This window comes from Oncorhynchus masou, chromosome 25, assembly GCF_036934945.1.
Source record: "Oncorhynchus masou masou isolate Uvic2021 chromosome 25, UVic_Omas_1.1, whole genome shotgun sequence".
NCBI classification, from domain to species: Eukaryota; Metazoa; Chordata; class Actinopteri; order Salmoniformes; family Salmonidae; genus Oncorhynchus; species Oncorhynchus masou.
The window spans coordinates 24,097,882-24,112,219 of NC_088236.1; the positions used below are offsets into that span (position 1 = coordinate 24,097,882).

A 14,338-nucleotide genomic window follows, 5' to 3' on the forward strand; every position below is an offset into this window, starting at 1 on the left:
ACCGCGAAAGATGACCGAAAACTTCACCGATGTCAACTATTTATTTATTTTTAAATTATTTAACTAGCAAAGTCCGTTTAAGAACAAATTCTTATTTACAACGACCGCCTACCAAAACGGAAAAGGCCTACTGCGGGGACATGGGCCTGGGATAAAAAATAAATACAATATAAATATACGACAAAATACACATCACAACTAGAGAGACAACACAACACTTGCATAAATATAGACCTAAGACAACAACATAGCAAGGCAGCAACACAATGACAACACAGCATGGTAGCAATACAACATAACAACAACATGGTAGCAACACAACAACTAGACTGAAGCATTCATTGTATAGGTATATTACATTGTATCTAATCGATAATCTATCGATACAAACTACATATATATAATAACAGACAACTCGACTAACATATAGTCTACGAAAATCTCGGAAATTATAAGCAGAAACATATCTAAATCAGGCAACAACAAAAAAATCCTGCACCCCTTTCACAAACTCGTTCTGCAGTCTTTGACTGTAGCCTATAGCGCATTTTCTATATTTGCAGGTTAGGGCTGGGTGCCGGACACTTTATCACATACAGTAAGTGGTTGTGGATGGGTTTTTAGCAATTGTGGACGGGTGCGTGTGAACAAACAGCTGACCCTCGCACCACTATTACATAGGCTATTCCCTGCACTTTACAGCATAGACTAGAGTTTTGTACCCACTTGAAAACAATAATATCATTCTTCATTATACTGTGTTGTGTTGTTGTAGACTAAGTAGGATACAGCCTCGAGAGCGCACATAGTGTAACTACCTATGATTTCGTTGTCTGATAAACTTATTTTTTCCTTTCGTTGTGTAAATGTACTGAATGTATTCACTGCAGTATTACGCCTATTATTGAGCTTATAAATTATTGTCTAATATGCTTATGCTTTTACTTAGGCTATAGGTTAAATCTCAAGCCGGTCTATGTTCTGTTGTACAATTAAGCACCTGGCTTCTCCACTGCCACGGTTATCTTAAATCTTGTGGAGTCCCAGGAAAAGCCAGATTACAAAAGTTTGTTGGACACTTAATTCAATTTTTTTTTTTTTTTTTTTTAGCCTACTTATAGCTTATTGGAGGAGAGATGCACGCTTGCTCTTGCTTGCTGAATGTAATATAGGCTACAGTACTAAGAAAGGGCGGGGTGTTGGAAAGAAGAAGCCCACATTTTCCTATAGTAGACCTATCTTAACACTGGGATACATCCTGACAAAATAAACCATAAGAATGGTCTGCTAAGGTATCTTGCTTGTTCTTATAAACTGTTGAGAATAAACCCAAACTGATCCAAATGGTTGCATAGTCAGGCCTAGGCTGTAGGTCTAGGCAGTTATTTCGGCATGAAACTAAATAGGACATTTGAGCGGTTAAAATGCGCCTACTTCACTGTAGTTTACAACCTATGGACAATAGTGTATTCCCTTGATAACAATAATACATTCATTGTTGTACTGTGTTGTCGTAGTCCAGGTATAATAATTGTCTGGTTTAAAAACGTAGACCTATGCCTAATCAAAAGTGAAACTTTGCGTTGCGTGCCCGGGGCCACAGAGCGCATCCTGGAGAAACGCAGTACAGATTTGCCATTTCTTCATCTGTTCACTTAATTTTCTTGCACTTTGACGGGTAAATATTTACCGTATAGTTCTAATATTTAGCGAATAGCCTAATATCTAGCTTCTTACCTCGGCTACACATCACAAGCCTCTCTCTTCCAGCGGTTCCTGTGCAGTTGTTCCTGTGCACAACAGGAACAACTGCAACAGGCTATAGGCTACAGAGGCTACAAACCCTCTCCGCAATAGGCAATTCCTCTTATTGTGAAATCCCATGAAAGCTATAGGCTGCAAAAAAGGTAGAGGCCATTTATTTTTATACTAAGCCTAATAGCCTATTCGGGGAAAGAACTAAGCTTGTTTTTACTAATTGCCGAATGTAAAACAGGCCTACAACATAGAAAATCAATTTCGGGGAGTTCATTGGTGTGATCACTTTTACCGGTTATGATAACATTGTTGCACTGATGCATCACAAATAGTTGCACAGGACATAGCCTAGATGAGCACAGTGAAAAATACCCAAAGGAATAGACAACCAATGGAAAAATGTAAATCACTTGTAAACCACTTGAGCAATGAGGCAATGACATGCCGTAAAACATGTGCAGGCTAAAGGGCGTTTGTTGTTGAATTGCTACATTTAAATACAAGTTACTACATTATTTTTCATTAGGGCTACATGTACATTGAATTATTATGTGCAGCTGTCACTATGACAATGAACACACCCTGAAAACACTGAATGGTCTGAACCAGTATCTGTGCCTTAGTGACATCATAAATTGTCTTGTGGTACCACCTTATTATTAATAGGCAGTGTGCAATAGGATATGTTGATCAGTTGATTGATAGGTGCAGGACTGTAGAACGATAAACTTTCCTGTGGATGCTCACCAAGGTTTTATAGTTATGTAGCCTAGTTGATCATTATAGTTATCGTTATAGGTTTGGTGGATGGCCCTTATCTCTTACACAAATCAAATCAAATTTTATTTGTCACATACACATGGTTAGCAGATGTTAATGCGAGTGTAGCGAAATGCTTGTGCTTCTAGTTCCGACAATGCAGTAATAACCAACAAGTAATCTAACTAACAATTCCTAAACTACTGTCTTATACACAGTGTAAGAGGATAAAGAATATGTACATAAGGATATATGAATGAGTGATGTTACAGAGCAGCATAGGCAAGATACAGTAGATGGTATCGAGTACAGTATATACATATGAGATGAGTATGTAAACAAAGTGGTATAGTTAAAGTGGCTAGTGATACATGTATTACATAAGGATGCAGTCGATGATATAGAGTACAGTATATACGTATGCATATGAGATGAATAATGTAGGGTAAGTAACATTATATAAGGTAGCATTGTTTAAAGTGGCTAGTGATATATTTACATCATTTCCCATCAATTCCCATTATTAAAGTGGCTGGAGTTGAGTCAGTGTCAGTGTGTGGCAGCAGCCACTCAATGTTAGTGGTGGCTGTTTAACAGTCTGATGGCCTTGAGATAGAAGCTGTTTTTCAGTCTCTCGGTCCCAGCTTTGATGCACCTGTACTGACCTCGCCTTCTGGATGATAGCGGGGTGAACAGGCAGTGGCTCGGGTGGTTGATGTCCTTGATGATCTTTATGGCCTTCCTGTAACATCGGGTGGTGTAGGTGTCCTGGAGGGCAGGTAGTTTGCCCCTCACTACCCTCTGGTGATGCGTTGTGCAGACCTCACTACCCTCTGGAGAGCCTTACGGTTGAGGGCGGAGCAGTTGCCGTACCAGGCGGTGATACAGCCCGCCAGGATGCTCTCGATTGTGCATCTGTAGACGTTTGTGAGTGCTTTTGGTGACAAGCCGAATTTCTTCAGCCTCCTGAGGTTGAAGAGGCGCTGCTGCGCCTTCTTCACGATGCTGTCTGTGTGAGTGGACCAATTCAGTTTGTCTGTGATGTGTATGCCGAGGAACTTAAAACTTGCTACTCTCTCCACTACTGTTCCATCGATGTGGATAGGGGGTGTTCCCTCTGCTGTTTCCTGAACGTTCTTGTCCACAATCATCTCCTTAGTTTTTTTGACGTTGAGTGTGAGGTTATTTTCCTGACACCACACTCCCCAGAGGGCCCTCACCTCCTCCCTGTAGGCCGTCTCGTCGTTGTTGGTAATCAAGCCTACCACTGTTGTGTCGTCCGCAAACTTGATGATTGAGTTGGAGGCGTGCGTGGCCACGCAGTCGTGGGTGAACAGGGAGTACAGGAGAGGGCTCAGAACGCACCCTTGTGGGGCCCCAGTGTTGAGGATCAGCGGGGAGGAGATGTTGTTACCTACCCTCACCACCTGGGGGCGGCCCGTCAGGAAGTCCAGTACCCAGTTGCACAGGGCGGGGCCGAGACCCAGGGTCTCGAGCTTGATGACGAGCTTGGAGGGGATACTATGGTGTTGAATGCCGAGCTGTAGTCGATGAACAGCATTCTCACATAGGTATTCCTCTTGTCCAGATGGGTTAGGGCAGTGTGCAGTGTGGTTGAGATTGCATCGTCTGTGGACCTATTGGCATTCCCCGAGTCAATGGTCCAGGAACCCCCAGTTTCTTATGGCCACACTAGCGGTAAGTGTTCCTGCTCAAAGCACTTGGACCAGCCATCTGACTTTCCCATCTCCACCCAGTACAATTCCTGGGATTTGTAGTGGAACCGGTCGAGTCCAAATGGACCCTAGGAAGGTAGGGGATTCTGTCAGGATTGGCCCACCCAAATCCCCGTGGGGGCAGCAAGTTCAAATTGGAGTGGGTCTAGGGTGTCAGGTAGGGTGGAGGTGATATGGTCCTTGACTAGTCTCTCAAAGCACTTCATGATGACGGAAGTGAGTGCTAGGATACGGGCGGTAGTCGTTTAGCTCAGTTACCTTAGCTTTCTTGGGAACAGGAACAATGGTGGCCCTCTTGAAGCATGTGGGAACAGCAGACTGGTATAGGGATTGATTGAATATGTCCGTAAACACACCAGTCAGCTGGTCTGCGCATGCTCTGAGGGCGCGGCTGGGGATGCCGTCTGGGCCTGCAGCCTTGCGAGGGTTAACACGTTTAAATGTTTTACTCACCTCGGCTGCAGTGAAGGAGAGACCGCATTTTTCTGTTGTAGGCAGTGTCAGTGGCACTGTATTGTCCTCAAAGCGGGCAAAAAAGTTATTTAGTCTGCCTGGGAGCAAGACATCCTGGTCCGTGACTGGGCTGGATTTCTTCCTGTAGTCCGTGATTGACTGTAGACCCTGTTTCTGCCACACTCCGAGATGTTTGGCTATTCCTCCATTGTTCCCGGACCCAGGGCAGAAGTCCCCTTCCTGCTCGTCAGTGTCGGCTTACATGCCTCTTGTGTCTGAGCCGTTGAATTGGGATTCTACTTTGTCTCTGTACTGACGCTTAGCTTGTTTGATAGCCTTACGGAGGGAATAGCTGCATTGTTTGTATTCAGTCATGTTACCAGACACCTTGCCCTGATTGAAAGCAGTGGTTCAGGAGAGGGCGCTTTCAGTTTCACGCGAATGCTGCCATCAATCCAAAGTTTCTGGTTAGGGAATGTTTTAATCGTTGCTATGGGAACGACATCTTCAACGCAAGTTCTCATGAACTCGCACACCGAATCAGCGTATTCGTCAATGTTGTTATTTGATGCAATACGAAACATGTCCCAGTCCACGTGGTGGAAGCAGTCTTGGAGTGTGGAGTCAGCTTGGTCGGACCAGCGTTGAACAGACCTCAGCGTGGGAGCTTCTTTTTTAAACTTTTGTCTGTAGGCAGGTATCAGCAAAATGGAGTCGTGGTCAGCTTTTCCGAAAGGGGGGCGGGGCAGGGCCTTATATGCGTCGCGGAAGTTAGAGTAACAGTGATCCAAGGTTTTTCCGCCCTTGGTTGCGCAATCGATATGCTGATAAAATTTAGGGAGTCTTGTTTTCAGATTAGCCTTGTTAAAATCCCTGACAACAATGAGTGCAGCTTCCGGATAAATGGTTTCCAGTTTGCAAAGAGTTAAATAAAGTTCATTCAGAGCCATCGATGTGTCTGCTTGGGGGGGGGATATATACGGCTGTGATTATAATCGAAGAGAATTCTCTTGGTAGATAATGCGGTCTATACTAACGTAATTATCACAACATAACTACCGGTTGTAACGAATACTCATGGATAAAAAGGTGTAGATTCACACGCAGAGCGAGGCAGGTGTTAATTTCGCCTTCGCAGAAGGCAGGAATCGTGGTCACAGGCAGGCAATGGTCATACACAGGTAGGCAAACAGGCAGGTGAATCAAAACTAGGACTGAATGCTATAACTGGTTCTCACAAACGAGCTAGGAAAAGGCTTAGTAGAGTCAAAACTAACAATACCTCACAAAGGCACAAACAGAAAGAACTGAACTAAATAAGGAGCTGATGAGACCAGGCAAGTAACTAACACAGGTGAAATCAATGAACAAAAATTAAAGACAAGGCTTCGTTGAAGAACACAACGAAACAGAACACAAGGTTGACTAAGAAAATAAATACAGAACCTTACACTTGTAGGTATAGCACTTGTATCGAACTTGAATGAAATACATATACAATTACACTTACACTTTTTACTTGACTTTTACACTCTATAAATGGAATCGTTCAAATAATTTACTCCAGCAAATTTACCACGTGTGTACTGCAGTACGTAAGTAAAGCGGAAGTCGAATCCATCACATCGTTGTTTGGCTTTGCCCATAGCAACAGTCGAAAATGAGGTGGATAGTCCAGACAAATTTGGTTGTTTGTGATTTTGTTCATGTTGCTACAGACAAGACCCTAGGCATTAATTATGTTGGCATAGTTGCTATGCAAAAGGACTGGTCTTCAGATCTAAACAAAATGGTTGCTATGCAAGGCTGGAAAACATGTCTTGTTATTTGCTAGCAAGCTAGGCAACTGCAGTTAACTCATTCACTCACGTCAAACTTTTAACCTGGAATGACATTACACTTGCTGCATTTTTGTTTGTTTGAGCTTCTTTTCTGTTGGTATTTACTTGGATTTGATTTCGACTGGCTCAGAAAAAAAAGTGTCTGGTCTGGACACGATTCACTCTATGTATAGTACTCGCTACAGAAATCGAAATTTAAAAGTGAAACATTGTTTCCGAGGCAGGCAGACAGCTAGGCTTATATTAACCATGCTGTATCAAACCAAATGCTAAGCTGGAAGCAAGGGGAAATCATGTGAGTGTTGAGATAAATACAAGAGATGATTCGGACAGTAAAATTACCATTATGTTTTTTTATGGAGGCGCAGTGTTCATTTTCAGATGGAACTGTTAGCAAGCATAGGAGTGTCTGTGGTGATGACCTATACAGCACGCCTTGGAACACTGATCGTCCAATTCATCCAGGATCCAAACAAGCAGTTTTATAATAGACAATTTACACATGGCTGCTCATTCATAAAACTTGCCATCCTTTAGCTCGTTATCTATCAACGCTCTACTACTACTACTTTTACAAATGCACTGTCCAGCCATGCAATTTATGAACTTGATCTCCACTGTAAAACGTATCTAGACATTATCTCTGACATTTGCAACATTGTTCAAAAGTGAAACATTGTTGGAAGTTGGGAGGAGACAGAGAGCCAGCTTTTCACAGTCAAAATCGTGAATCAGCATACTTTTTATGGATATATACGAAGACATTTCAATAGAAAAAAAGGCAAAACGAAACAAAATGCAGCTAGTTTGCTGTCTTTCCAGCTTTAGTCTGAAGTGATTGTGTTAGCTGTGTTGTTGGCTAGCAAACAGGGGGGAAGTTCATAGCAACCATTTTTTTGTTTACCATAGCAACCTGCAAAGTTCTGGAACTATCAACCAGCCTTGGTTAGTTTTGCTTTACATGGCATTCAATATGAATAGAACTAACGACCAGAGAATACCTACGATTGCACTGGACAACAAGTGTTAGTGAATGTAGAATCACGTTTTGTTGAAAAATGTATCCTTTGAGAAATAATGTAGCTTTTTAAAGCTGGTAGCCTGTTGTGATAAAAATGCCATAACACATGTCCTCTCATGTATTATTGCTTCATTAATATGTTCACGATTAAAGTGTTATATCATATATTCTACATCACACAGAAACAGTCATGTTTCTCCAGACGTGTTTGGCTGGGCAAGGTCGAAACACACACTTGGTAAATCAGGTCATACAGAGATTAAATTCATTATTCATATAACCCCAAATGATGTGTCTGAACACTGGAGGTGACTGCTGAACTTATGGGCCATTTGTCTTCTTGTTGAGGCATTAAAGCATATTACCATATGATTGTAATTTCACACAATGTCAGGAGCCAACCAAGAGCGACAGCAGAGACAAGATAAGAATCAGCCTTACCCTCTTAAGGAAGATTTCAAACAGGCTGATATGCCAATATGGCTATGCTATTTTGCTTATCACTATTTGAATTGCCTACAACCGAACTATGCATTGCCAGTTAGACATAAATTGTCTTTCCAAAATGTGCCTTGCAAATGTGCCAGCAAAAATTGCAGGTGCTGTTTGCTATTTGTGGTCCTGTTATTGATACTTTGCTATGAATGGACAGTGTGCCTAAAGGGGCAGGTAGTGTGTCAGCCATGTGGATCCATATTGGAAATAATTTCTTTACTTGTTTCCTCAAGCTCTCTGCCCACCAACAATAGACCTATGGCTATTCAGAGCTGAGACCGATTGCCATGGCACTAATGTATTTGGGCACATTCAATATAAAAGCAAACACGTCTCTTTTATAAAAATTTGTCAGGTTACTAAGAGTGTATGAAAATGTAATAAGAATTGAAGGTGAAAACCCTACAGAGGATGAGTGTGTAAGCAGTGTGTACATTGGAAAAGTGAGCTTTTTTGCCAGATATCTATAGAGAACTGACTGTGCAGTAGGAAGTGGAGACAAAGCATTTTTGATGAGAGAATTAGACATGCTTAGGTTGTTTTTTGTGTGTGTGTGTCTTTCTTTCTTTCTTCCTCCACAATAATTCCAAAAAGCACACTCCAAGCAGATTATTTTGTGAAAAAGAAACTACTGCAGTTATCGTCTAAACACAACTATATGCATACAAATATATACATGCACAGCATCCTTGATAGCCCTAAAACAACATTATGTTGAATATTATCAATGAAATCATAGTCTCCTCTTCATCCTTCCTCTCCAATAACCTCCTTCCACTAATTTACTGTAGACCCAGTCATAGTGGACTGCACTCTCCACTGTGCATGTTCATGTATGGTGTACTAACTGCAGACACAATGTTGCAGTAAATAACGGCTAAACGCTGATCAGATTGAAAAGAAGCCTTTTAACGATGCGTGCCATCACACAACATGGACAGCTATATTTCTATATAACGTATGACATCTTTGTCACAGAGCACTTTAAAGTTCCATTGATAAAGCCAGTAAAAGCATGCCTATGGTGACAGTAGTCCCGGAAATAAAACTACTTTAGAGACCTTGAGAGGGAGAGGAGGGTGGAGTGGAAAAGAGTGACCCATTCTATCCTCAGGCCATCACAGACGGCTATCTCATGGCATGTGTGTGTTCCAAGGGGAAACTTCCTGACATTTCTGACAGTGTCATCTATATTTACTAGAGGACATTGTCCCATCATAGCTTCCCCCTCATACCCCTCAAATGTCCCTAAAGCAATCTTTCTTGAAAAGCTTTATTGTATACTTAGTTACATTGTATTATGAGGATGTCTCTGGAAGTTGGTCCTTTTGATGTATTAACAGTGACACCCATGGAGAAATGCATATCTAAAGACATGCCAAACCCTGAGCTTGTGCTATTTTTACAGAATGTAGATTTATCAAAACACATTCATGTCTGAGTACACTAGTACCTCACATGCAAATATAAAATTAAGAGAAAACACTGGTGTCCTCTGTTATTTATTTTTATAGCAACACATATAAAATGCATTGTTATTCAAAGGGCATTCCAAGGTTAATTCTGCATAGATTTGGAAACTACATAAATTCAAGTCAATCGTGTATCGGCCTGCAATGTAGCCCGGGGTGCATACTGTCTTGTGTGCAGTGATTATAAACATTATTATGAATGCTGTTGTTTTAGTAAAGGCTCTAATCAACAGAATGCACAGTGGGTGTATAAAGGTTTGTCACTGAAGCTGATCAAGACAATGACAGGGGAATGAACACAGTTTTTGAAAACCTCTCCCCCTCTCTTTCCCTCTCTCTTTTCATCTAGGACGCCAGCTATGATCGGATGCTCCTTTGTGGTGGACAGAGAATACTTTAGTGAGATCGGCCTCCTTGATCCTGGCATGGAAGTCTATGGAGGCGAGAACATTGAGCTTGGCATGCGGGTGAGTACAACAACACTGATTTATCAAATTCCTTTCCTATTCTCAAATGGAAACATTTATTTTTAAGAAGTTACAACATGAAGGTATTACATCATAACCACGCAAAAAAAGTAGTTAGAAATGCCATTAGAAAAGTTGGGGTTGTTTATGAGTCTATTCTGCTAAAGCTAGTGGCTTTGGGTTCTGATTGCTCGGTGGAAAGGAAAGGCTAGTGTGCTGGAACACTAGCAGTCATTACAAATCCAATATTAGGTACAGTAGCTCCGGATCACTTAAGTCACTGGTGAAAATATTTATGAAATATATTTTCCCGTCTTTGGAATGGCTCATGATTAAGTTTCCTTATTTTTTTTTAGGCTTAAGGGTTACAGCTTAAGATTCAATACCCAGAGGCATCAACAGAGAGATGTTTAAACTCTGCAAAGTCAGAAAGTTTCTCAGATGGGAGGGAAAACCCTTAATGCAAATAAATATTCAGTCAACCCAAAGGCCTTAAAGCCCTATACTGAAAATGTCAAAATCTTTGCAGCTGATTTTAGTTGAATTTAATGCTTCATGTGAGCGGCGGCTTGGTTGAAGAATTGGTAGCGTTTAAATTCAGAAAATGTTTCTCCTCAGCCAAGTGGAAGCACTCTGAATCTAAACTCACTCTCTGCTTATTGAAATGAGAAATGCTTGAAAGATCCTTCTTCATTTAATGTCATCACTTTCATTTCAAAATCTTCAGAATGTATGAATGGTGCTTCAGAAGGGTATCTGTAGCCTTTGAAAACTGACTCCAGAGGCGAGAGGATAGATCCTGGTTGGTTTATTGATAACTCAACCCCTCAGATGAACCTGAAGGCAGTGTTATAGTAGCTAATGACCGTCTCAGAGTCCTCGTCATTCCAAGTGGACTAGCATAACATATCCTCATCAATAGCAAGGTTTCCCCCCCAAATAGTAAGAGACATTCAGACAACAATATGTTCTCCATGTCTCATTATGCAGTAACTGTTTGTTTTAGGTTTAATTCCAGTGAACAGTCACCTTCCTCATTGCTAGTAATGGTTATTTCAGTATTTGGTGTGCCATCCCGAATTTCAGTCTTCAAGGTTAACTGTTTTGTGTTATTCACCGGACCTGTCTTTACGCAGCAAACCATGCCACTGGGTGGGTTCATAGGGTAGGAGATTCATTCAGACAAGGCCACTAAGTAGAGTGTTATAACAAACCCACAAGAGTGTGTGTTCTATACTGATGTACTCCACTTTCTTATTCTGCTCAGTTGGATGACTTGTGTCAGGTCTGACATTTGCACTGTGCTAACATAAAGTAATTGCACTCTCCTTGAGTCATGTAATAATAACTTAACACCAATGTCACAAACATCGGCATAACAGTCTCTCTTTGTCTTTCACCATAAAATTTACACAAACAGTATTTTTTATTTCAAACCTTTTCTTTAGTTCTGGTATTGTGTGAAGAAAATAAAAGATATTATCATTAAACAAACAGGATATTGACATAATATACAGTTGAAGTCGGAAGTTTACATATACCTTAGCCAAATACATTTACACTCAGCTTTTCACAATTCCTGACATTTAATCCAAGTAAAAAGACCCTGTCTTAGGTCAGTTAGGATCACCTCTTTATTTTAAGAATGTGAAATGTCAGAATAATAGTAGAGAGGATGATTTATTTCAGCTTTTATTTCTTTCATCACATTCCCAGTGGGTTAGAAGTTTACATACACTCAAATAGTATTTGGTAGCATTGCCTTTAAATTCTTTAACTTGGGACAAACATTTTGGGTAGCCTTCCACAGCCTTTCCACAGTAATTTTTTTGGCCCATTACACATGTCAGAGCTGGTGTAACTGAGTCAGGTTTGTAGGCCTCCTTGCTCACACATGCTTTTCAGTTCTGCCCACAAATTTTCTATAAGATTGAGGTCAGGGCTTTGTGGTGGTCATTAAAATACCTTGACTTTGTTGTCTTTAAGACATTTAGCCACAACTTTGGAAGTATGCTTGGGGTCATTGTCCATTTGGAAGACCCATTTGCAACCAAGCTTTAACTTCCTGCCTGATGTCTAGAAATGTTGCTTCAATATATCCACATAACTGTCCATCCTCATGATGCCATCTGTTTTGTGAAGTGCACCAGTCCCTCCTGCAGCAAAGCATCCCCACAACATAAGCCTGCTACCCCCGTGCTTCATGGTTGGGATGGTGTTCTTCAGCTTGCAAGCCTCCCCCTTTTCCCTCCAAACACAACAATGGTCATTATGACCAAACCATTCTATTTTTGTTTCATCAGACCAGAGGACATTTCTCCAAGAAGTACGATCTTTGTTTACATATGCAGTAGCAAACCGTAGTCTGGCTTTTTTTATGGTGGTTTTGGAGCAGTGGCTTCTTCCTTACTGAGCAGCCTTTCAGATTATGTCAATATAGGACTTGTTTTACTGTGGATATAGATACCTTTGTACCGGTTTCATCCAGCATCTTCACAAGGTCCTTTGCTGTTGTCCTGGGAAGGATTTGCACTTTTCGCACCAAAGTACGTTCATCTCTAGGAGACAGAACGCGTCTCCTTCCTGAGCATTATGATGGCTACGTGGTCCCATGGTGTTTACAATTGCATACTATTGTTTGTACAGATGAACGTGGTACCTTCAGGCGTTTGGAAATTGATCCCAAGGATGAACCAGACTTGTGGAGGTCTACAATTCTTTTCCTGAGGTCTTGGCTGATTTCTTTTGATTTTTCCCATGATGTCAAGCAAAGAGGCACTGAGTTTGAAGGTAGGCCTTGAAATATATCCCCAGTTACAGCTCCAATTGACTGAAATGATGTCAATTAGGTCAGAAGCTTCTAAAGCCATGACATACTTTTCTGGAATTTTCCAAGCTGTTTAAAGGCACAGTCAATTTAGTGTATGTCAACTTCTGACCTACTGGAAATATGATACAGTGATTTGTAAGTGAAACAATCTGTCTGTCAACAATTGTTGGAAAAATTACTTGTGTCATGCACAAAGTATCTTTAGCGGGATCATTTTCGTCTACATCCGATGATTTGCATAGCACCAAATTCAAATTAAATTACTAAAAATATTTAATTTTCATGAAATCACAAGTGCAATACACCAAAACACAGCCTAACTTGTTGTTAATCCAGTTGGCGTGTCAGATTTCAAAAAGGCTTTACGGTGAAAGCAAACCATGTGATTATGTGAGGACAGCTCTCAGCAGACAAAACATTAGAAACAGCTAGCAACAAAGTAGATTGTTCACGAAAGTCAGAAAAGCAATAAAATTAATCACTTACCTTTGATGATCTTCATATGTTTGCACTCACGAGACTCCCAGTTACACAATAAATGTTTGTTTTGTTCTATAAAGATTCTCTTTATATCCAAAACCTCCATTTGGTTGGCGCGTTTTGTTCAGTAATCCACAGGCTTGTGCGGTCACGACGGGCAGACGAAAACTTCAAATAGTATCAGTAAAGTTCGTAGAAACATGCCAAACGTTTTATATAATTAATCCTCAGATTGTTTTTACAATAAATAATCTGTAACGGTTTTCATGCTGTGAAAGAGAGTCGGACCAAAATGCAGCGTGTAGATTGCAATCCATGTTTAATGAACAAAACGTAACACGAATCTAAATACAAACACTATAAAACAAAGAACGTAACGAAAACCAAAACAGCCTATACTAGTGTAAACTAACACAGATACAGGAACAAGGACACTAAGGACAATCACCCACGAAACACACAAACAATATGGCTGCCTAAATATGGTTCCCAATCAGAGACAACGATAATCACCTGACTCTGATTGAGAACCGCCTCAGGCAGCCATAGACTAACGCTAGACATCCCACAAAACCCCAAGACAAAAACACACCACAATAAATGAAGAATAAACATAATATATTTTGACCAGGGCGTGACACATGACTCCCGGACGCACATCAAAACAATAGGGAGGGTCCGGGTGGGCATCTGTCCATGGTGGAGGCTCCGGCTCCGGCGCGGGACGTGGAACCCACTCTATAAATGTCTTAGTCCCCCCTCCTCGCGTCCTAGGATAGTCCACCTTCGCCGCCGACCATGGCCTAGTAGTCCTCACCCTGAACCCCACTGGACTGAGGGTCAGCTTGGGACTGAGGGGCAGCTCGGGACTGAGGGGCAGCTCGGGACATAGGGGCAGCTCGGGACTGAGGGGCAGCTCGGGACTGAGGGGCAGCTTGGGACAGAGGGGCAGCTCGGGACAGAGGGGCAGCTCGGGACAGAGGGGCAGCTCGGGACAGAGGGGAAGCTCGGGACTGAGAGGAAGCC

The 14,338-nt window shown here is 41.5% G+C and overlaps 1 protein-coding gene across 1 annotated transcript in view; it reads left to right on the forward strand.

The window, feature by feature from the left end:
• LOC135513933 (polypeptide N-acetylgalactosaminyltransferase 9-like) overlaps positions 1-14,338 on the forward strand; it is a 127,871-nt gene that overhangs the window by 62,757 nt on the left and 50,776 nt on the right. The window contains exon 6 of the mRNA XM_064936971.1: positions 9,885-10,002. Coding sequence (XP_064793043.1) covers positions 9,885-10,002 — 118 coding nt within the window. The remainder of the gene's footprint in view (positions 1-9,884; positions 10,003-14,338) is intronic.